This window comes from Eschrichtius robustus, chromosome 6, assembly GCF_028021215.1.
Source record: "Eschrichtius robustus isolate mEscRob2 chromosome 6, mEscRob2.pri, whole genome shotgun sequence".
NCBI lineage: Eukaryota > Metazoa > Chordata > Mammalia > Artiodactyla > Eschrichtiidae > Eschrichtius > Eschrichtius robustus.
This window is the reverse complement of record NC_090829.1, coordinates 23,429,208-23,453,931: the sequence shown is the minus strand read 5'-3', so window position 1 is coordinate 23,453,931 and position 24,724 is coordinate 23,429,208. Positions and strand designations below refer to the sequence as shown.

The 24,724-nt window shown below is 39.4% G+C and overlaps 1 protein-coding gene across 3 annotated transcripts in view; it reads right to left on the bottom strand.

The window, feature by feature from the left end:
* Positions 1 to 24,724, bottom strand: part of ATP1B3 (ATPase Na+/K+ transporting subunit beta 3) — a 42,011-nt gene that overhangs the window by 1,986 nt on the left and 15,301 nt on the right. For 2 of the 3 annotated variants that reach the window (XM_068546018.1, XM_068546017.1), the window contains 5 exons: positions 20,491 to 20,619; positions 16,316 to 16,423; positions 10,235 to 10,419; positions 7,434 to 7,484; positions 940 to 1,026 (listed from right to left, as the gene is read on the bottom strand). In XM_068546018.1, the coding sequence (XP_068402119.1) occupies positions 940 to 1,026; positions 7,434 to 7,484; positions 10,235 to 10,419; positions 16,316 to 16,423; positions 20,491 to 20,619 (560 nt within the window). The remainder of the gene's footprint in view (positions 1 to 939; positions 1,027 to 7,433; positions 7,485 to 10,234; positions 10,420 to 16,315; positions 16,424 to 20,490; positions 20,620 to 24,724) is intronic. The other variant, XM_068546019.1, reaches the window with a different exon arrangement.

Below are 24,724 nucleotides of genomic sequence, written 5' to 3'. Positions count from 1 at the left end.
ATTTAATCATGAAAAACATCAGATAAACTCAAACTGAGGAACATAAACCAACAAAGTAAGCCAAAAAAGGCCTGTACTCATTTTTGAAGAGCTCAAGGGCATGAAACAGACAGATGGAGGAACTGTTCCAGGTTATAGGTGACTAACAGTGTAACATCCTAGACCAGGAAAAAAATTTTTTTTTTTTTTCCCAATAAAGGACATTATTGGAACAACTGGTGACATTTCAACAAGATCTGTAGATTAGATAATAGTACAATATCAATGCTAATGGTTATATATGATAATGTCCTTATTTTTAGGAAATTTAACGTAAAGAGCATTTAGTGTAAAGAGGCACCATGTTTATCACTGAGTGCCAATGATGGTTCAGGGGGAAGAATTATATATATATATTTTATATACATATATATACATATACATATACATACATATATATATATATATATATATATATATATATATATGGAGACTGATAAGACAAATGGGAACTCTGTGTAAAGGGTCTTTAGGAACCCTTTGTACTATTCTAGCCACTTTATGTTTAAAATCGTTTCAAAATAAAAAGTTTACTAGTATACATACAAAATGCTATTTATATACATATACTTAAAAGGAAAACTATGGAAGAAATTACACTACAATAATAGTTATCTCTGGGTAGTGACTTCCTTACTACTTCTCTATATTCTTTAAATAAGCACACCCTAAGAAATGAAAGAGAAAACGGTATTTTGAAAATAATCATCCTTTAACTTAGCTGCTTCGGTTTTGTGCTTGTAGTTAAGATCTGGAGTCTCCATTTGTATTTAAAAACCAGGATAGATGATGCACACGTTACACAGGGCATACGTCTACCTAATCCAGACAACTGGCATTTTAATGCAGACTACCAATTTTCCAAGAGTCACTACCACTCAAGAACTTCCAAATACTTACATGCAGTTTTTTCCCATAATATGGAAAATATTTTAAGTCTATCGTTCCATTGGAAGGATAAGTTGATAGCACTGCTGTGTTTTCACCCTAAAGTTGAAAAGAAAACAAACCGTTTTTAGGTCACAAAAAACAGTTTTACAAAATGTATTTTTATTAAAGCAGTATCATTTATGGACAGTATGAAGAAACTACAATGCTGCCCCAACTGCATCCACTACAAGCGTATTTTTGAAAAGAGACTTACTCATGTTGATTTAAACCCTTTGACACAAACTATCCTGATTTCCTGATGTATCTTATATACTTTTCCATGACAGTCCCTTTATAACTTACAGCCGGATCTACTCATGCAATGTCTGTAAAATCTTATCTGCTTTCCAACTACCAAATGCCAGTTCTCCAGCCACTGACAGCAGGAATGCACAAGTAGGTCTGGGACCAATGAATGCTAAGATGAATAAAATATTGTGCTTCCAGACTGGAAAGCAATAGCTGCCACACCTAGAAGGTACCACTCAGGCCTGGGAGGCAGCAGGACCAAAAGTTTCACATGATTAACAACCATGATAACTGTAACCGGAGGTGGAAACTATGATGCAGCTGACAAACTGTTAGGGAAAATTTAAAGTACTCCAAGGAATACCCTTCTTAACCAATTTAAATACCACATTTCCCTTGAATAATTTTTATGACCACATGTAAATCAGTTAGAGGTATTATATGTCTACTGCAGTTATATTCCATGTATTAAAAAAACTGATACAGGGACTTCCCGGGCGGTCCAGTGGTTAAGACTCTGCACTTCCACTGCGGGGGGCACGGGTTCCATCCCTGGTCAGGGAACTAAGATCCGGGATGCCGCTAGGCACAGCCAAAAAATAAATTTAAACAAGCAAACAAAAAACTGATACAACAAAAAAGAAACAGACTCTCAGATACAGAAAACAAATTAGTAGTTACCTTTGGGGAGAGGGAAGGGGAGAGGGGCAACATAGGGGTAGGGGATTAAGAGGTACAAACTACCATGTATAAAATAAATAAGCTGGGCTTCCCTGGTGGCGCAGTGGTTGGGAATCCGCCTGCCAATGCAGGGGACACGGGTTCGAGCCCTGGTCCGGGAAGATCCCACGTGCCGCGGAGCAACTAAGTCCGTGCGCCACAACTACTGAGCCTGTGCTCTAGAGCCCACGAGCCACAACTACTGAGCCCGCATGCCACAACTACTGAAGCCCACGCGCCTACAGCCTGTGCTCCGCAACAAGAGAAACTACCGCAATGAGAAACCCGCTCAGCACAACAAAGAGTAGCCCCTGCTCACCGCAACCAGAGAAAGCCCGCATGCAGCAACGAAGACCCAACGCAGCCAAAAACAATAAATAAAATAAAATAAATTTATAAAAAAAGAAAAATAAAAAATAAATAAGCTACAAGGATAAATTGTACAGCACAGGGAATGTAGCCAATATTTTATAATAACTACACATGGAGTATATAATATTTAACAATTGTGAATCACTGTGTTGCACACCTGAAACTGAGGTAATATTATATACATCAATCATACCTCAAAAAAAACTGATATACATGATAACGATATAAATCTAGTATTCTTCTTGAAAAATAAGCAATTTATGAAAATTCTCATGTAACACATTCTGAATAGGCCCAATATTAATGACTGTAACCGTTACACATACTGAGTAGATGACAGAGAACAATGATTAAAATCAGTGGCAACTTCACAAGGCACTAATTAAAATAAAACATTACTAAATGTTTGCATTCTAGATTTGAATAAATGAATTTCTACTTTTGAAAGTATACATGAAACACTATAGCAAAACTAAGAACCTCCTCTAAGGGAAGCCGTACTCTCTGCTTACTTCACTTAACCACCACGAAGTAGCAGATGTGCACGGGGTGAGAGAAACACATGGACAAGCGACACAGGCAAGACAGCAAAGCATAAGGCGATGACCACCCACAAAAAGGGCAAGTTCTAACGATCCAGATCAACAATATTTAAAAAGAACAGGAGAGGGGCTTCCATGGTGGCACAGTGGTTAAGAATCCGCCTGCCAACGCAGGGGACATGGGTTCGAGCCCTGGTCAGGGAAGACCCCACATCGTGGAGCAACTAAGCCCACGTGCCACAAGTACGGCGTGCCTAGAGCCCGTGCTCCGCAACAAGCAAAGCTGCTGCAGTGAGAAGCCCGTGCACCGCAAGGAAGAGTAGCGCCCGCTCGAACGAAGACCCAATGCAGCCAAAAATAAATAAATAAATTAATTAATTAAAAAAAGAAATAAAGAAAGAACAGGAGATAACAAGGCTAAGGGAAACTGTAGAAGCCATTTTTCAATCACTATTCAAACACCACCCTATGTCTGTACGCCTTAATTTAAAAAAAGTTAAGTCTAAAAAGAATCTAAAAAGGAGTGGATATATGTGTATGTATAACTGATTCACTTTGTTGTACACCTGAAACTAACACAACATTGTAAATCAACTATACTCCAATAAAAATGAAAAACAAATAAATAAAAACAGAATACATGCTAAAAAAAGGTCTAAAATAACATTTTATATAGGAGAAAAAAATAGTCACTTTGATATAAGTACTTTCGTGCATTAATTACTTTTAACCTATTTTCCTTAATAATTCATACAAACACAGAGATGTTCCCCAAAATGTAAATTAAAGGTTTTCTTAAATTAATTAATTAATTAATTAATTTATTTAGTTTTGGCTGTGTTGGGTCTTCGTTGCTGCGCGCAGGCTTTCTCTAGTTGTGGCGAGCAGGGGCTACTCTTCATTGCGGTGCGTGGGCTTGTCATTGCGGTGGCTTCTCTTGTTGCAGAGCATGCATGGGCAGCACTCAGGCTCAGTAGTTGCGGCACGTACGCGCGGGCTTCAGTAGCTGTGGTGCACGGGCTTACCTGCTCCGCGGCATGTGGGATCTTCCTGGACCAGGGATTGAACCCATGTCCCCGGCGCTGGCAGGTGGATTCTTAACTACTGTGCCACCAGGGAAGTCCTGGGTTACAGTTTATTGAGCACTTCAGTGTACATTTTCAGCCAGATACCACACTCCATTTATATTTACCTCATTTAGGCCTAAAACCCTTAGGTGTGTAGGTCAGTTATAGAGAGGGGAACTGAGGCTCAGAGTTATGGTCACTTGCTCAATTAACTGTTCTACGGGTGTGTGCCTAAGCCATCACGTTGGCAGACTTTTACTTAAAATTAACATTTAGAAATTGTGAAATAATAAAATGCATATCTGAACAACGATGAGATAACTTTTACGGTGAAGCTACACGTCATGGTTTTCTAAGTCTACGAATGGCATCATATTGGAAACCATGAGCAACTAGGTCCAAGAGTCTATTAGCAGTCACTAAGTTCCACTGAAAACAAAATAAAGGTTTAAAACTAATGTATTTTGGTTCTTCTGTATAGTCACCACCTGTAAATAACTTGAAGAACACATACCAAATGTTCTAAGCAGTGATTAACTCTGGGTAGCATTTACCAAATGTTTTCCTTCTGCATTTTTCTAAATTTTCTTAAATGAACATGATTCATTGTTGTAAGAAAATTAAAAAAAACACTAATGACATAAATATGAATATTACATCTTTTGCAGGAACCATCCTTTAAAATTAAAGGCCACCTCTAAAAGCATGTTCTGTCATCAATGTTTTAGTGTTTTTAGGACTCTTAACTTGTATGAAAGCAATTAAGGGACTGCCCCAGTGGCACAGTGGATACGACTCCGTGCTCCCGATGCAGGGCGCCAGGGTTTGATTCCTGGTCAGGGAACTAGATCCCACATGCGTGCCTCAACTAAGAGTTCGCATGCCACAACTAAGGAGCCCATGTGCTGCAACTAAGGGGCTGGCAAGCTGCAACTAAGAAGCCCACCTGCTGCAAGTAAGACCAGGCCCAACCAAATAAATAAATAAATAAATAAACAAGACCAAAAAAATCCTTAAAAATAAATAAATAAGTAAAAGCAGATCAAAGTTAAGACTACAAGACAGGGCTTCCCTGGTGGCGCAGTGGCTGAGAGTCTGCCTGCCAATGCAGGGGACACGGGTTCGAGCCCTGGTCTGGGAAGATCCCACGTGCCGCGGAGCGACTGGGCCCGTGAGCCACAATTGCTGAGCCTGCGCGTCTGGAGCCTGTGCTCCGCAACAAGAGAGGCCGCGATGGTGGGAGGCCCGCGCACCGCGACGAAGAGCGGCCCCCGCTTGCCGCAGCTGGAGAGGGCCCTCGCACAGAAACGAAGACCCAGCATAGCCATAAATAAATAAATTTAAAAAAAAAACAAACTGGTGCAACTACTTTAAAAAAAAAAAAAAAGAATACAAGACAAAATAAAAGACAAACGTATTATATAAAAGGTAAGTCAACTAAAGAATTTACACTAAGAACACTTGATTATAGACGAATCTACTGGAAAACAGCAATAGGGTGATAAGCAGTAAATGTTGCCATCTGTTCAGAGCCACACCTCGAAGACTTACGGATTCCACCTGATTACTCCTTTGTGACTAGCCTACGAGTAAAATGCAGTTTTACAAAGATTTCCTCCAATTTTGTGTGTTTTTTCTAAAAACAAAAATATTCCACAACTAAAGAAACAAAACAAAAACCCCATCTATTATTTGGATTATTTTATGTACTTTCCACACAACTCTTCAAAGCAAAAGGGACAGCAAATTGAAATCTGAGTCATTAGACCAGATGTTCCCCCAACTATTCTAGAATAGTTCCCCCAAGTATTCTAGAAGCAAAAGATACACAACAGATAACAAGGAGAAAAATCCATTTATAATCCTAAGTGAAGCGTTAACATGGAGTAGTTTATACTGGCCAAAGGCTTACAGAAGTGAAAGCTTAGGAAACCAGTGGAAGGCTTTTGCCCTTCTGGGGTGGGGGTGGGGTGTGTGTGTGTGTGTGTGTGTGTGTGTGTGTGTGTGCGTGTGTGCGTGCGTGTGCGCGCGCGTGTGCGCGTGTGTTTTCTTTTCTTGATGGTGCTGGCTCCACAGACCCACCGTTCCAAGTATATCTACACTGTCTGCTCACATGCAGAGGCAAAAGTTCCTGCACACAGGACACTGTCATAAAATCAGCACTTCCACCCGGCTGAAGGCTCACACCCAGCCTCGGGAACCTTCTACTGGAAAGAATTGCAAGCAAGGGGGATCACAGAGTTACACAATACATTTCTTAAATCTGTCTTGTAGGTGTCATGTTTTCTCCTGTTTTGAGATGACAGTAGAAGCTCACTAGATTTTTAGAAGGATCTGTATACCAAGAAAAACTCAGCTTAGATGCAGCATCTGGTTTTAAGTGAGATTCTGATTTTTTATCCAAGTTTCCTGCTGAGCTGACTATGGCATAAGGAGATAAACTGAGTTGCCTATGGTCACACACGCATACTTCAACCCGGATGAGAAGACCACAAACCTCCCAGCTTTTCATTCTATTCTAAATCGTGAATAAATACTCAAAATCAATCAATAAGGATATTCTGAAGCAGGAGTTCTCAGTGTGGGTCCCAGACCAGCAGCATCACCATCACCTGGACACTTTAGTTAAAAACGCAAATTTTGCAGCCTCACCCCAGACCTACTGAGTCAGAAACTGCAGAACTGGGACCTAAGAAACCCTCCAAGTGATTCTGATGCATGATCAGATTTGAGAACCACCCAGCAAGAAGTTTCTGCCCAAATGAGAAATCCATTCATCGTTAAAAGGGATGACAGTTTTCTCTGGCAAACAACTTTAGAAGTGATTTCAATGTAACTTTTCAAGTAAGACACTTCTGACATATTAACTGGAGCTGGAATGCTAATATTTTACACAATGATAGAATTAAATTTAGAACTTAACAGTTTCTCCTGAGAACTCTTACCCATCATTTACATATTTGTCTTAGTGGAACTTTGCAGCATGGAGAGAAAACAAAAGAAATTATGAAAGGAAAACAGCACAGCGCTCTGGAAAAAATAAAGTAGGGATGAGAGAGCAAAATAATGCCTCTACCTTAAGGAAAATGTACCATGTTTCATTAAATCTCAGATGCCACTGATGTGCACCAATTTATGTACTATTAAGAAAGAAAAAATCTTATACACTGTTAAGACACTATCAGTTATAAGGCCAACCCCAGTTTTGGTGTCATCAAGCTAGAAAAAAGAAAATGAATCTTAAAATCAGTGAAATATGGTATATGTAAATATAAAGGCAAAGTATGTGAAATCAAATGCACATGGAAAATAAGTCTTTTTGAATTATCATTAGCAAACAAAGAAGGGCTACCCCCAAAGGTTGGTGGAGTTTTATTCTTCTAAGAATGGCACTACAATGGACTTTAAAAATGTGACAGGGAAGAAAAAAATGACTAAATTCATTAGACTTTTAAAGTATTTTTAAGATACACTAAAGCTTTAACAGAAATTGGGCTATTTTCTGAATACTAACCTTCAAAATACATTCTATCCTTGGTTCTCCTTGAGGCTTTAATCCAATTATCTAAGGTAAAGAAACGTTGATTAATTGAAACATCACAACTGTATACAACAGAACCTCTTCCTTCTTTGCTGGGGACACAGGGGGCGGGAGGGTTGAGATGGACACTAACACTGCATTAAAACCCTGTTACCTCTGCCTTTTACTTTAATTTTATTTTAGAGGATTAGAACAGACTTTTCAATATAATAATCTTACCAATTATCTATCTTATTATAGCACTGGGGCAATTTAGAAAATAAATCAGTTATCAAAGAATTGACCAAAACACAGCACTGCACTTTGCTACCCTAAAACAAGAAATAAATAGAAACCTTTACATTTCATTATTTATATGAACACATCATTAATGCAAATAAGAATGGCAAAGGCAAAATATAATAACTGTTCTTCATGAAAATATATTAGGTCACAACCCTACCATGTTTCCGTAAGGCTTCCACAGAGCCCTGCTGTATTTCACATCTATCTGTTCTACAAAACACATACACTTAATCCCATTTTGAGGACTCTCACAGCACCATTCAGTTCTATGTAATGAGGCTTTCATTTATGTGGTTGATATAACTAACTCTGTATGAATGATAACATATTTATCCATGTATTTTGTGAGAGGATTTTTTTTGCCTTTTGAATTATATGCGTTTTAATTTATATTTTATAATTTTATAATTTATATACATTTTAATGTGAATGCCTGTAAAATGTTAAGTACTCCTCCTGAAAAATAAGTATTGTTGCAACCGAAATAATAATTTCGAGAGCAATAACTATCGGTGCCCTCGCAATGATTTTGGAACAAACTACACTGGGATTAAATGCCCTGCTACACCCTTATGCAACATCTCACTGCCGATCCCCGTGTGCCTGATGATGTCTTCCTGTCATGCCTGCAAAGTTCTGCTCTATCAGCAAGTATAATCTCACATGCTCATCATTCAGAGGACATATTGACAAAGAAAATAAACTCAGAAGGTTGGTCCTGTGGGAGAAGGAACTGGAATTTCTTCTCTTGGCTTTATATTGGGAACAGATTTTCCATCAGTCTAGGTGTTGTGAAGATACTCCTAGGAGGCAGGGATTGCAAAAGGCATCCCTGTTGGAGAGAATGGATTTAATTCATCTTACAAGCTAGATCACCTGGTTTCACATTACAGTTGGCCCTCCCTATGGGGGGGGGGGGTGGGGGTGGGGGGGTGGGGGTGGTTCCACATCTGCGGATTCAACCAATCACAGATCAAAAACATTTGGGGGAAAAAACTCCAGAAAGTTCCAAAAAGCAAAATTCGAATTTGCTGTGTGCTGACAACTTTTTACACAGCACTTACACTGAATTAGGTATAAGTACTCTAGAGATGCTTCTGCGTACACAGGAGGATGTGTGCAGGTTATACGCAAATACTACGCCATTTTATATACGGGACTTGAGCACCCCCAGATTTTGGTGTCCTCAGGGGTCCTAGAATCAATTCCCCACAGATACCGAGGGATAAACTATCTGGATTTCTTGTGTGGATTGTGAAAACTCATTTCTACTTTAAACAGTATGTGGTATGTATGAGCTCCCTAGCATTTCTGAGGAAAGTAGGGGTCCCCTTGAAATAGTTATTCAGATTGCTCCCACTTCCTGGCCTACCCATCTTGCCTTCAGTTTCACCTCCACTTTGTTAACCTTAGTGCTTAAGTGTTGCTAAAACATCCCATTAAATGTTTATTGAGCGCCTACTATGTGCCAGGCAATGTTTCAGAATGATTTCCAGAGTGCTATGGGATAATCAGAAACTGTTGCTGACCATGGGGACAGGGGAAGGAGAGGCTGGAGGGAAGCCAGTCTGGGCGCTTAAGGGTCTAGCTGGCTCTCCCTACAGGGAAACTCCTTATTTAGCAGTGCCAACTTCAGAAGACTCAAGTTTTACTTTTATTAGGGATGGTAACTTTTGTGATATATATGTAAACTCAAGACCTTGAGAGGCCTGCAGCTGTTTAGGAGATTGCCTTTTCTCTGCGTAAATGACCAGGAATGACCTCATTCTTCAAGGGAGACCATACAGGCCTCAACAGGTTAACTGTATCAGAACACAACTCTCCAGTACCATTTATAGAGCAGCAAGGCACAGGGTTTGGAGATCACTTCATTATGCAAGGAAAGCATCTTCCTTTTGCACAATGACTCCACAACATTGTTACTTAGATGTAGAGAACATTAGCTTCTTGGTTTGCTAATGGCTATACAATTCAGGCACTTTCTCTGGACAACATGGCAAAATGCTGCTGGGTTCATTTTAATGCAAATTTATCTCTATTTCTACTATTTAATTACATAGACATATACTATAAAGCTATGCTTTGCTACTAAATATTCAGAAAAAGTTAAATAAGCCAAAACTTTATAAGTTTGCCGTGGGATTTTAAATTACATTGCCACACGGGACGCAAAGATGAGCACAGCACATTAACACAACCATGCTGTGGGCATGATCCCCAGAATACCTGATCCCTGAAGCTCCGATCTACGCTTAAGTGCATGTAGCTAGTTCCAAAAGAGAAAAACTGAAGTTGTGTTACTCCCTAATTTACGACTAATTTATGAACCAATTGTTTTTTTCTGTATTAATTTTCCCAAGGTCAGTATCACTGTTAGCTTTTTACACAAGCTACCACCAAGTGAGAGAGCACTGAATAAATAGTTGCCAGCTTCTTAAAAGAAGAGATTTGGAAAAAGCAGCAGCAGCAGCAATAAATTATGTACATACTCTGTTCATTTTCACAAGAATACAAGGGCTTCCTGTGGAGTAGCCAAACTCGGGATCATTCACACCACTGCATGCTTCAAGTAAGACAAGAGGAAACTGACATGAAGTATATTCTGGACCCTTCTGCTCATAAAACGCTCCACTGGGACAATTTGTGAGATTCTTCTGTTCTTCTAAGCCATATGCTAAAAAGGAAACAGCCAAAAAGGACCTTAAACACAACCAGAAATATATCATCCTTTGGACAACATTCTTCAAAGACAAAAACAGCAATGCCATTTACTGGAAAATTTTAGGGAAAGAATGTTAAGTCTGCTCCTTTAAAGTCTAACTGCTATCTAGCGCTTTGCAGTTTATTTCATTCCAATACAAACTGGGTGACAGACGGATCTCTTTTGTCACCATTAGGTGGCACCAGCCATGGCTACAGCATTATCTGAATGCCTTCGATGCTCTTGGCCCAAAAGATACAATGGTGAGGACATAAAAACGCATTACCTCTGCCCTTATGGAGGTAATTTACAGTGTAGTGGGTAAGACAGCTGTTGAGGATAAAATCATAAATGAAGGGCCTAAAGAAAGGGGTACACGTGAGTTAATGTTAGCTTACAAAGGGTGTTTTCAGCAGAGATGGAGGTAACGAGATAGATCCAAAGGGGATGAAGGAGTAAAATGGTTACAACTTGGAGATAGGGAAGGAAGGAGAGGGGGACAATTCAACGATTTTTCAATGTTTGCTGTGCACTTGGCACAGTGTTAGACAAAAGGGGCATAACGGGGAGCCAGTCTGCTGTGGACCCTTGCCCTCAGTGAGCTTAGGCGACTGCAAGGCACTCACTGATAAACATGGTGCCACAATGCCTCAGTGAGAACTGTTGGTGTGTGGGTATGACTGGTACCAAAAGAAGGCCAACCTAAAATGAATTCAACCAAAAACAGGAACCAAAATTTCAAAGTACTCACATTTACTTATTTAACTTTATTTATTCATTTAAATTTATTTAAATTTGTTCGTTTGCATGCTTGCCATGCCGAGAGGCTTGTGGGATCTTAGTTTCCGGGCCAGGGATTGAACCCAGGCCCTGGCAGGGAAAGTGCTGAACCACTGGACCACCAGGGAAGTCCCAAAGTAAACACATTTAAAAGGAAGTACGGCTCTTTCCCTTTAAAAAAAGAAAAAAAGTCAAAAATTGTGGTTTCAACTTTTATTTATCAAAAATTAGGATATCATGGGAACTATGTACCCATTAAATAGCCAAGAATGACTCAGGTACTGGGGAGGGGGGACAGGAGTAAACTCTTACAACAAAACAGTACCATTGACACCCGTCACTCCTTTTTGACTTTCGTGGCACAATCATGAATGTCATTCGGCAGAAAATATTCAAGGCCTACATCAGTTTCCTCCAAGGGCTTCTCCTGCATATACTCTGTTGGTACATCAGGGACCATTTTTGTATGATGCCAACTTCCACTTCTACACAAAACCGCTCTAAGTCAAGGAGTTGGATGATGAATGGTCAGAATATGAAGACCCCTGCCTAGCGCATGATGGGAACAGAGAAAGGTCACCATTCCCAGAGAGAGCACAGAACCCCACATTCCTGAGGAAAGCCTAAAGTAAGATAGAAAAAGGTGTAGGTAAACAGGGGGGGAAAGACCTGAAAGAGATAACTTGAACAATATAAGATTTCAAATTCTAATTAGTATTCAAGGGGGAAAAAAAAAAAGAAAACAACCCAGAGCAGATAATGTATCTTTTAACAAGAGACTGTATCTTTTAAACACCAGAAAGGCATTCCTAAGAGCAACAATGACAATTCAAAGTTTAAAAAAAGGGAGGGGGGAGGGCATGCTGAACTTTAAAGATCTAAAAGTAAATCCCCAGTATAATAAAGCAAAAGTAGAAAATGAGAGAAAAACAAGAGATCCAAAACCCAACAACTAACAGAATAGCTCTAGAAAGAGAACCAGAAAACTGAGGTGAGGAAATTTTCAAGTAATAATAGTTTCCTCCACTGGAGAATCTAACTCTTCATCCTGAAAGACCCCATCAAGCTTCCAGCAAAGTGATATTTTAGAGACTGACACCAACACTTGGAAATTTTAGAACCCTAAGGAAATACATTTAAAAACAAAAACAAAAAACCAACACTGTTGAGCAGAAAAAGGCAAATACAAAGGAACTAAAACTCTATACACAGCTAAACTATGAACAATAAAAGCAGAATTAAGTCATTTTCAGAAATGAAAAGACTAAAAACCTACATTCCATGTATCTTAAAAAATTTTTTTTAATTTAAATACGAATTGAGATATAATTCACAGATAACATTAGTTTCAGGTGTACAACACAATGAATGCTTGAATATTTGTACACATTGTGAAATGATCACCACGGCAAGTCTAGTTAACATCTTGTCCCTATGTATAGTTACAAATCTTTTTCTTCTGATGAGGACTTTTAAGATCTACTCTCTTAGGAACGTCCCAATACGCAATACAGTAGTGTTAACTATCATCACCATGCTGTACGTTACATCCCCAGGGCTTATTTATTTCTAACTGGAAGTGTGTACCTTCTGACCTTCCTTCACCACTTCAGCCCTGCCCCCTGCTGCCTCTGGCAACAACCAATCTATCTGTTCTCTGCATCTATGAGCTTGGTTTTCTTATTTGTTTTGTTTCTTAGATTCCACATATAAGTGAGATCCATTTGGTATTTGTCTTTGTTTATTTCACTTAGCATCATGCCCTTAAGGTCCATCCATGTTGCTGCAAATAGGAAGATTTCATTCTTTTTTATGGCTAAATAGTATAGTGGTATATATACAATGGAAGAGTATTCATGTATCTCTCCTTACCAAGTTATTTGAGAATATACTCCATCAAAACTAGGGAACAGGGGCTTCCCTGGTGGCGCAGCGGTTGAGAGTCCGCCTGCCGATGCAGGGGGCACGGGTTCGAGCCCTGGTCTGGGAAGGTCCCACATGCCGCGGAGCAACTGGGTCCGTGAGCCGCAACTACTGAGCCTGCGCTCTAGAGCCCATGAGCCACAACTGCTGAGCCTGCGCGTCTGGAGCCTGTGCTCCGCAACAAGAGAGGCGGCGACGGTGAGAGGCCCGCGCACCGCGATGAAGAGTGGCCCCCGCTTGCCGCAACTGGAGACAGCCCTCGCACGGAAACGAGGACCCAACACAGCCATAAATAAAGAAAGAAAGAAATTTATAAAAAAAAAAACAAAAACAAAAACTAGGGAATAAATAAAGAAAAAGAAGGCAGGAGCCAAGAAACAGTGAATCCAATCCGAAAGGGATCAAACGAACTCCCCAAATGACAGCTGGGTAGTAGAAGCCCTAAACAGAAACCAGTACAGACTGCAGCAGAGGGGAAGGACTCTAGGGAGGAGTTCTCCAGAAAAAAAGGGATGTAAGAGAACATCTCAAACGGCAGTATACAAATAAGGGAGTTAGACGAGAGCCTCTACAGACGGTAGAATATGACGTAAAGACAAGTATAAGAAGGCAACCAATAATGAAAATAAAATAGTAATTCAATTACTTTTAAATTGAGATTAGGGGAAGGTCTGAGGCATGTGAGCTAAATCCTCATCTAACATGGCAGGAAGTAAAGACAATGTATAAAAGTGATAAATCAAGAGCCAACAGATTGTATTTAAAGATACAGAAGAAAAATCCCGTAAGAAAAAGTTCAAAAGCATGAAGTTATTTCCTGTTGGAAATGTATCCAGAATCAGACGATTTCTCACAGCCTCACTGCTCCCGACCTTGCCAAGCCACTATCTCCACTCATCTAGGTGACTGCGATGGCCTCCGAACCAGCTTCCCTGATTCCCCTCTGCAGTCTAGTCTCAAAAAACAGCCTGAGTGATCCTTTAAAAATCTGAGTGAGATGATGTTAATTCTCTGCTTAAGAACCTCCATCTTGGTCACTGTGAAAGTCAAAGAACTGAACAACAGCCTCCAAGGCCTACACAATCTGGTCCTCCTTTAACTCCCTGACCTCAATCTCCTACTACTCTCTCCCCACTTACTCCATCCAGCCCCTCTGACTTCCTTGATGAACCCTGAACACACTGGACATTGTGAGCCTCAGGGCCTTTGCACCTACTGCTGGGTAGTTCCATGGCTACTTCCCTCATCCTTAGATCTTTCCTGAAACATTCCCTTTCAATGAGGTCTTCCCAGACCACTCTGCTTAAAATTGCAGCCCTCTCAACTCTCCCTATTTCCCTTCTCTGCCTTATTTTCCTCCACAGCACTTATTACCTTCTAACACACCACTAGATTATAAAAACGCCACAAACACAGAAATTTTCTGTTTGTTCACTGATGGAAATTAGAAGAGTGCTTGACACAAAAAAGACCCTCAAAAAGAAGTATTTGTTGAATAAAGGAACAGGACTGCAGCTAGAACAGAGTATGGCAGGGAACTACTGTTCTACTTATAAGCCTTTCTTTACTATTTGGTTTTCAAACCATGGATTATACTCTCACAAAAACATCTCTATTTAAATAATAAATATATACTTAACTTTCAAGGGAAAGAGATTTAGGAAGGTAGGTAGTAGAAGACGCAGGATCGAAAGGTTTTTGATTTAAGATAGGAGGGAGTTGAGGATTTCTACATGTTGACAGAAAGGATCCAACAGAGAGGCTAAACATATATGAGAAGGATTAGTAATTAGCATAATGCTTGAGGCAGTGAGAGGGGATGAGATGCAAAACGTGACCGGGACAGGTGGACTTAGATAAGAGGAAGGGCAGCCCCCCTTGTCAGAGCAGGAGGAAAATCACAGACAAAAAGGCTGCAACTGAAGGCTGGTTTTACTGGTAACGAGGAAACTGGGGGAGTTTCTACCTGAGTACTTCTAGTTTCTCTCGAAGTAGGAAACCAGGTTGTATGAAGAAAGTGAGTTATAGGGGAAAAGGTAAGGAGCTAGAGTTTTGAGTAGAGGCTGGAAATAATCCCTTCAGAGAAGTACCCAGGGAAATTCAGCAGGATTGCCAGGCAGTAGATGGGATCCATTTGAGGGAGGTGATCAAGTATTCACAGTGCTAATTAGTCTTCAGAGGGCAGGCTCAAAGGAAGAGCTCCATCCAGGAATTACAGGGCTTCATCTAGGGGCATTACACGGCTTCATCTACTTGCAAGTTTTATGACAAACAGACTAAGAGGCGAGGGATTTTAGAGTACTGGCTTGAGTAAAAATGAAATGAAAAACTATGGAATTGACAAGCTTGACCAGAAGGGAAGCTGAGCGGGGAGAGGCTGGGATAAAATAAAAGGGTCAGTGAACTGGAAGTCCCAGTGAGGGAGACAAAGAGCGAGGGCAAGTTAAGCAAACGAGAAGGTTGTGTAGGAGCCCCATCAGCGACCTTGGCAATGGAGTCCTGCACATTCTAAGAAGCAACTGCAGGAGAGCGTGGCTGAGGAAGAGCTGCGGCAACCGCGAACCCAGAGGCCATGGTGCTTGATGGCTATTCGTGTGAATGTTAATAACACGGAGTCAGGGCAGACAAAACAGAAGAGAAAACTGGGCCAGGACGGCTATTAGAAAGCACTGCAAACCAGTGCTCTGAAAAACTCACAACCGATACACAAACTTTTTTTTCTTTTAATGACGAACACCATTCCTCGTCCCCACGCCGCCAGCACTACACTGGATCCAAAGATCCAAATCCTTACGGGCATCATTTTATAATACAGTTCTGCTCCATTAGTCACATGCTATTTGTTTTGATGCAGATATAAATGTTATGCTTCAATGAACTTACTCATGTACTTATTAAAGGGTAGATAAAAAAAAATCAAATCAACTGCCCATTAGGGTTAGGCCCCTATGCTTTCCGTAAGTCAGAATACGGACTAATCATAAATTCATCATGAATAATCGTAAATTCTACTTGCTAAGTCCTCTCAATTGACTGTGTTTCACAGAAAGAAAGAAAAAGGCAAGACAAGCTCTAATAATAATGTTTCTAAAAGTCATCATAATTTGGTCCTAGTTTCTGTAATAACTAAAATCTTTAACTTACTCTAAAAAAAAAACATACTTACACTTTAGAAATTTCTTAAGGTCATTAATGTACCCTCTATAGGACTCTGGATTAGACACGCTGAATGAAAAATCCAATGCCGTCACCGGTTTTGGAAAAACCATAAGCCCTATAGAGATAAAAGAAAAGGGGGGAAATTAATTACAGCAAATTCCCTTCTCTCCTTCCTTCTCCTTACTCTTATCTCTAAAAAGGAAGATCTCAGTAAACTATGTGGAAATTGTGTTCACGGGTAGGTTGAAATTATCAAGAACCTCCCACTTCTATCTGACTATGAAGAGACATCTAAAATGAAAAAATTCCACGTCTTCAAAATCACGTCGGACATTACCAATTAGAAACCTCCTCTAAATCTTAGTTAGAACTGCTCTGTTCCTTAACTTAAAAGATGCAAGTTTTACTTTGTACTTTCTACATTCATTTTCTATTAAATATTTTTAGGTTTTGCCAATTTGCCATTAATATACGGAGAAAATTTTAGCAAATCAAAGTCTAAGCACTTTTGTCATTCAAATTACAACTGTATGAAAACATTCGTAAAGAAAGCTTACCTTATCGATGAAAGAGGCCTATACAATTTTAACTCTACAGTTAAATATTCTTCCTTCAATAATAAACACTGCTCGATAACTAAAATGTGGTTTTCTCATACTGAATTGACATATAACCGCCAACAATTTCATATTAGCAATCAACACCCATGTATATAGAATATGTTTACATGAGTTTATTAACAGAAAATGTAAGCCTACGTATCTGTAACAATCAGGCGTCCAACTTTAAGCTTTCCTTGATTTAAAAGCATTAGATCAAAAGTGTGTCTGTACGTGTATAACTGAGTCACCGTGCTGTACAGCAGAGGTTAGCACAGCATTGTAAATCAACTCTACTTCATAAAAAAATTTTGTTTAATTTAAAAGCATTAGATCTACATTCAGCCTTGCACAAAGATTTAAACAAAAAAATCCTAAAATTCTCACTAGTTTCTAAACATTCCCCATATATCAAAGTTATTATAGATAAGCCTTGCATTGAATCTGAAAATAAATAATAAGGTTGTTTTAGTTTTCCTTAAAATTGCTTTTGCTGCTCTCCATGTACTGCAACTGCTGAAGCCCACGTGCTGCAACTACTGAGCCCGCGCGCCTAGAGCCCGTGCTCCGCAGCGAGAAGCCATCATAATGAGAAGCCCGCGCACCACAACGAACAGCAGCCCCAGTTCACTGCAACTAGAGAAAGCCCGTGCGCAGCAATGAAGACCCAATGCAGCAAACAAACAAAAAAAAAAATTGCTGCTCATAGACATCTAATTCGTTTTAGATCAAACCCAGTTTCTTTCAAATCCTAAATACTTGCCTTTGTTGATCTGCATGGTTCTTGAGTTAAACTACAATAGATCCGATGCTACTCAACTATGATGAAACACTCAATGTTCCCAAATGGCAGAGCAAATCTTATTCCATATACAGCACAAAAGAGCCCCAATTAGATTCCCCATTCACCTACTACCTCAACATACCAGATCACTTGGATTTGGATGATCTCATATGCCTATTTTTCCTTACCCCTCCACCTACTACAAAATCAATAGTAACCTTCTGATTTTTTAATAAAAATGTTCAATGTAGAAATAAAACCTGACCATCCAGTATATGAAATGACCATCTGTGTATGTCTGAAATTGTATGTTTTCATTTTTAAGGTTTTACAGGAGGAACAAGACATAATATACTGTAAGTGAAAAAGTAACAGAATCAAGGCAGCTTATACATAACTGTATAAAAACACCCAACTTTAAGAAAAACCCAACTTTTAATAAGACATCCAGTTTGAAAGAAATTTTAAAGAAAAATATGAGAATGTCTGTGCTTTATAAAAAAAAGATTACATTCCTTTAACATGACTTATTTCTATGGGAAGTTTTAAATGACTCAATTTACAAAAACTCTGCAGACCAGAATGTCTAAAACTGAATTTCTGATACAAGTTACTTCTTAGATCTTGCTGAGCAATGCTCTTGGAGCCTCAGTTCATTTAACAGCCTGTTTGAAACTCTTAAGTAAAAAAAGACACAGCAGGAGTGTGCATTTTTGACGCAGTACACCTACGTCCTCCAAATAAAGTCTTGGCTTACTCCAAACCATGAACATCAATAGAATGTGAAAACTACAGTAACTCTTACGTCTTTACAATTTAAACCATCGGAGCATGAATATGTGTGTATGCATGTGTGTGCACCTATAGGGGTGTGCATAGATGGTACGTGTTTATGTTATATGCATGTATATGTTAATACACATACCAATTTCAAACTAGCATTTATTTTACCAGGTGCAAATACATTATTGAAATGATGCCATTTAAAAATAAACTTAATAAGGTCATTGTTAAAAAAAAAAAAAAAAAACAACAAAAAAAAACCTTAGAAAATACAAGTAGAAATAAAATTTAATTACCCATAATTCCTTTATGAAGAGAAAATCATACTTAACAAACTAATATACATTCATCTAATATTATATTGATATATAATATGAATAAGTGTGTATATATATTTGTTTATTTGAACTAATATTTAGTTTTTAAGTACTATAATACACTTGGTGAATGATTTTAAGGAACTCAGTTTAAAACTATATACTTAGAGAAGTATACTGAACACATTTTACTGCTTATATTATTCATGCAATTATAAATGGTTTAATATTTCTGAAATAGATCGATCAGCTTATGTTCAATAGTAATAGTCACATAACTCAAGGCAGCAAGAGAAATAATTATCTTAGAATTCATCTAGGTAGAAAGAAAACAGGGCTACAATGAGAGATGAGGAAAAAATTAGCATGGAGCTGGTCTCAGATACATGGTCAAACAGACCAAAAGAGTTATTCATGATATTTAGATAAATATTAGCTGCAAACAAAGGAAAAGCCATTAGAACGAATTTTCTAAGAAAACTGGTTGGGGAAACTGGTTCAATCTCGCTGCTGATATAGCTGAGAAGTCCATGCAGTGGGCAAGGATCTAGGCTAGGGTTCCTCAGCCGTGGCCCTAACGACATTCTGGACTGGATGAGTCTTTGTTGTGGGAGGTTGTCCCATGCACCGTAGGGATGTTTAGCAGCACCGCTGGCCTCTACTCACAACAGCACGTCTGCAGTTGTGACAACCAAAAATGTCTCCAGACACTGCTGAATGGCCTTGGGGGGGCAAATCACGGCTGGAAGAGAACCACTGCTGCAGACAGAAACCTCCTGCTGCAGACTCCCACCTTCCCTGGCCTGCGTGCCCACTCTGCCTGCTGCCCAAATCACGCTCCTCCATGCAGAGCCGTCCCTTTGCTACCATCTCTGGAAGTTGTTCATATTTCTGGGAATTAGATACACTGGAGTTCTGCACATTATTGTTATTTACTTCTATAAAAATTGCCAGCACCTTGAGGACAAGGGCCGTGTGCACCAACGAAAGCGGAGCTAGCATTCAAAGACCAACTGTTTGAAAAGAATAAAATCAGGAGGGAGAAAATGTGACTTAAACAAGTGCTCCAGTTAAGATTTTCTTCCGTACGAAAGTACATTCTCCAGTATCCTCGAGGAAATTTTTTTCCCTAAGACAATCAATAGAGAATAATTCAACATATTAAGAGTATACTCATTTTATTCTCTATTGACTTCTTACCACTTCCATACTAAGCAATTAAAAACATGAAGCATGTATTTTATAAGACCAATGCTCTAACCCACACCAGAGCTGAAACATATACTTTATAAGTAAATTACTCAGAGGCAAAGTGAAACTACTACACAATATTCATAAACACCATTCATAACTATAACTATATTCATCAATCTGGCTTCACTTTAACTCTCAGTGTTCACTTCTGCTTACTCTTGGCAAAAGACTCAAGATTTATCAGCCAGGTTTTTGTATCACTGTGTAAATATTAAAGGTTTTTATATCAGTATGTAAATATTAAAGGTCTTTATATCACTATGTAAATATTAAAGGTCTTTATATCACTATGTAAATATTAAACAACAAACAAAATCAAAACTTTCACATTATCTAACCCTGAAGTTTAACATCTTCTACCGGCTATATAATACAGACTTACGAAGAAGATAAAGTATAACCCAATTTTGTTAGAAGCCATGCTAATCACAACATAATTAATTACCTGGACTAGGAATCTGGTCACGATATTTTGGAACCTCATCGTTCAGAGTCTGAAGCATAGCCCACATCGTGAATGAAAAGAGTGCTGCCAGGAACCCATAAAAGACTAGGTAGAAGAGCAAGATCAAACCTGTAAAACAAAATAAAACTCATAAAGTTGAAGATATACACATTGTGTGTGTGTGTGTGTGTGTGTGTGTGTGTGTGTGTGTGATGTGGCCAGGGTAAAAAAACAGACCCATCATTGCAAGGCTACAACTCCAAGCTCTGCCATGCACACAGCCAAGTATCTTCATATTCAGAACAATATGAATTCGCCCAAGCAAGGGGTATTTCAGCAGGCAGCACCCACCCACATCCTGTGACCCCCTCCTCTCCTCTGATACTTCTGATACTAGTACAAGTAGCTTCCACAGATCATACTGATTCAAGATCAGAGCTTTAAAATTCCAGCACATAAGGGAGTATTTCCCGAAATGGATTTAATGCTCTCTAGAAAGAAAAAAGATGATTTTAGGTTGGACAAAACCCCCAGTATGTATATGTGACAAACAAAAAAATTAACACATAGGACTTCCCCAGTGGTCCAGTGGTTAAGACTCTGTGCTTCCACTACAGGAGCCATGGGTTCAATCCTAGGGGAAGTTCTGCATGCCGCACAGGCGGCCAAAAAAAAAAAAAAAAAAAAGAATTGGCACATCAACCCTGTATTTCACAGTAATTATTAGCATAAATTTGGGCTTTAAAAAGTGAGTTGATTTAGAGAATAGCCAGGAAACATGCAGAGAAGGTAAATCATGAAGGTGGTATCAATGAATAGTTTAGGAAAAACTGGTTGAGTGGAAGCGTCATGCAAAAGTGAAGAGAGGAGCATCCCAACCAGTGGGACTTGACAACTCCACTGCTAAGCACGCAGCATGAGCTGGCAGACGCAAGTTTCAACACCAAGGGCTTAACCTTTTTTTCTTCACAACCTGGAAACACTAAGATCTATCCTAAGCCAGTGATTTACTTTGTGAACATCTAGAGTTATTTTTCTCAAATGTCCATATTCAAAGATCTAACATCATAAGTGGTCACCATCAAGATTATATACTAGAATATATTGTTAACGTCACACATTTATATTTGAACATTTAAAAACTGATCAAAGGGGACTTCCCTGGCAGTCCAGTGGTTAAGACTCCGCGCTTCCAATGCAGAGGGCACGGGTTGGATCCCTGGTCGGGGAACTAAGATCCCACATGCCGCGCAGCACGGCCAAAAAAAGAAACCTGATCAAAGAATATTCAATAAATCCCCAGTTACAGCAATAGTAGAGAACACTTAATTCCCCAAAGTTGAATTAACATCAGCTTTATTTTCCAGTCTTAACACAAAACCTGCTTATTAATATTTGTCCTAGCAGAAGGGCTAGAGCAGGGGTTCCTAACCTGGACTCTATGGACCCTCCACCCTCACTCATCCCCAGAAGGATTAACTTCAGAGCTTCTATGACTTCTGGAATAATACATTTCTGAATATACCCATTTTTCTTCTGCGGAGTGGCTCTACAACGTTCTTGTGATGCTCAAAAGACCCTGTGACCCCGAAACAGATTGTGGCAAAAGCTTAGATAACTTTCATTTGCTACCTGCGGGCCAGGAAACTGCCTCCCCTTTTTTTAAGCAAAGGAGAAACAGTTAAAGCAATTTCATTTTAATTTAGACCAGCATTCCCCGTCCTCCCCCTGCCCCAATCACCAGGAGGCCAAAATAGGGAGCGAAAGGACAGAAGGAAGAAAGGAGCACAGGATGTCGCCTCCAGACAGCATCACTTCCCTATCACACAGAGCGATCCTGTTGCAGAAACACAAAGGAAGACCAATCTCAAAGAAGTGATCAGTTTACTACAGAGGTAGATGAAATACGTGCAAAGCCCAAAGGACGGTTTAATGAGATACAGGAGAAAAACCATTCTTTCAGATCTGGGTATTTGTAGGAACTAATGGATAAAATCCTCCACACAGCAGACCAGGGTACAAATATATAAATGTGATATTGAGTGGGGGATGTGTTCCACCCAATAAAGCCTCACTTACAGAGCAGGCAGATGGAGGCCACAGTAGTTTGTCAAGTGACGCAGTAAGATATTAAACTGGAGAAGTTTAAAACAGAAGTGCCAAGAGTTTAATTATTTAGCGGTGTTTCCAAGTCATCTGAAAATATGCTTACCATTTTCAAATTTGATTTTAAATTTTCAGGAAAAATAATATAAAGCGGATTTATAAAAACAGTTACAAAGCAAATGAACATATAGCAAACACGAACAAAAGTGTAAAAACTTCCTATAAAGAGTTGGGTTGGGACTTCCCTGGCAGTCCAGCGGTTAAGACTCCACCTTCCAATGCAGGGGATGCGAGTTCCATCCCTGGTCAGGGAGCTAAGATCCCACATGCCTCGGGGCCAAAAAAAAAAACCAAAAAACAAAAACCACAACATAAAACAGAAGCAATATTGCAGCAAATTCAACAAAGGCTTTAAAAATGGTCCACATCAAAAAACTCTCAAAAAAAAAAAAAAGTTAGGTTCATAAAATAGATGCACAGATTAACAGCCATGTCCCAAACCTGATGCCATGTACTAGTGTCCATTAAGTCAATTTTGAATGTAGGGAGTGTACCGATAAGTGATTTTTCAGCACTGAAGCCAATTTCCCCTGCTTGATAAGATCCTCTCGCCAAGAACAAACTTAACATTTAAAAACTAAAATTAATCTCACTTATAAAAACCACATGTGAAAGACCACTCACAAGGATGGCAGTACTTTATCAACTTAACCGCCTTTCTCCTACACTAAGAAAAAAAATACCTGAAAATAAAAACAGAAGTTGTAAATTGCTGTTCTTATATATCGGTATCTTGCAGTTATTTACTCAGATGCATTCCTGACAATGACAGGGATGGAACGAATTGAGCTACCCTAGCTGAGTAATAGGTAGTGCAGATGGGACCTGTTCAGTGTGCCATGTCTGCCACAGCGCTAGTTAATGTAAGCAGGGAACAGGTAAGTCATTAGGCTTCATCAAGGCCTGGACATCCACACCTGTTCAACACACTTCTGCAAACTTCCTAGTTACCTGAGGGTACCTAGACAACAGAAAGACTATGCCTTATCCTCAGAGAATTCTGATGAGAAACAACTTCCCCTTGGTAAATAAATTAACAACCTGTTTATAGTTTTAAAAAACTTAAAGCAGAGGCAGGTATAATTTTAAAAAAATCAATTATATGGACAAGTACAAATTTAAAGTCCTTTGTATATTCAAGTTTTTATAAGGAGCTATTTATTGAGGTATAATTCACATTTCATTCACCTGTGAGTGGAACTGCTTGGTCATGTGGTAGCTCTGTTTAGTATTTTGAGTTAAGTACCAAACTGTTTTCCAAAGCATCTATAACATTCTACATTCCCACCAGCAGGATCCCAATTTCTCCACATTCTCATTAATACTTCCTAGTGGGTTTAACTTGCATTTCCCTAATGACTAATGATGTTGAGCATTTTTTCATGAGCTTATTGGTCATTTGTATCTTCTTTAGAGAACTGTCTATTCAGATCCTTGGCCCATTTTTATATTGGGTTGTCTTTTTATTGAGTTCTAAGAGTTCTTTATATATTATAGACACGAGCCTCTCGTCAGATACATGATGTACAATTATTTTCTCCCATTCTGTGGGTTGTCTTTTCCCTTTCCTGACAGTGTCCTTTATTATTATTTTTTTCAGTAAAACATTCCTATTTTAATCTCAGCAAATGTTCTCATTTGGCACCCGACTGGCATCAAACCAAAGCCCTTAGGCCGACAGGCATGGGCTGAGACCATCTGCAAACTTCCCATGTGTAGGTCTCAATGGCTATGCGCATCAGAGCACCTGTTCCTCTCTCTAGTCCCTGAGAGTGGCCTAAGGTCTCAGGTGCGCTAACAGTGCTGGGCATGAGGTGGTGGAAAAGTCGTGACACTGCAGTCTGCTGGGATAGGAAACCAAGCAGTGCCTTGAAAGCAAGTTCTTTTCTCAGGCGACAGATACCCAGATAGGGTCCTAATCATGCTTATTCAACATACTCCTGTCTGCCTGGGCTGGAATGAAGAAAGAGCCATCCTCCCCAGTGCCACTGGGGAGGAGACACAATCTGGTTCACACTTTTTAGAGCTCAAGCATCTAAGGAAGTCTTGTCTGGGGGGATGGGGCAGT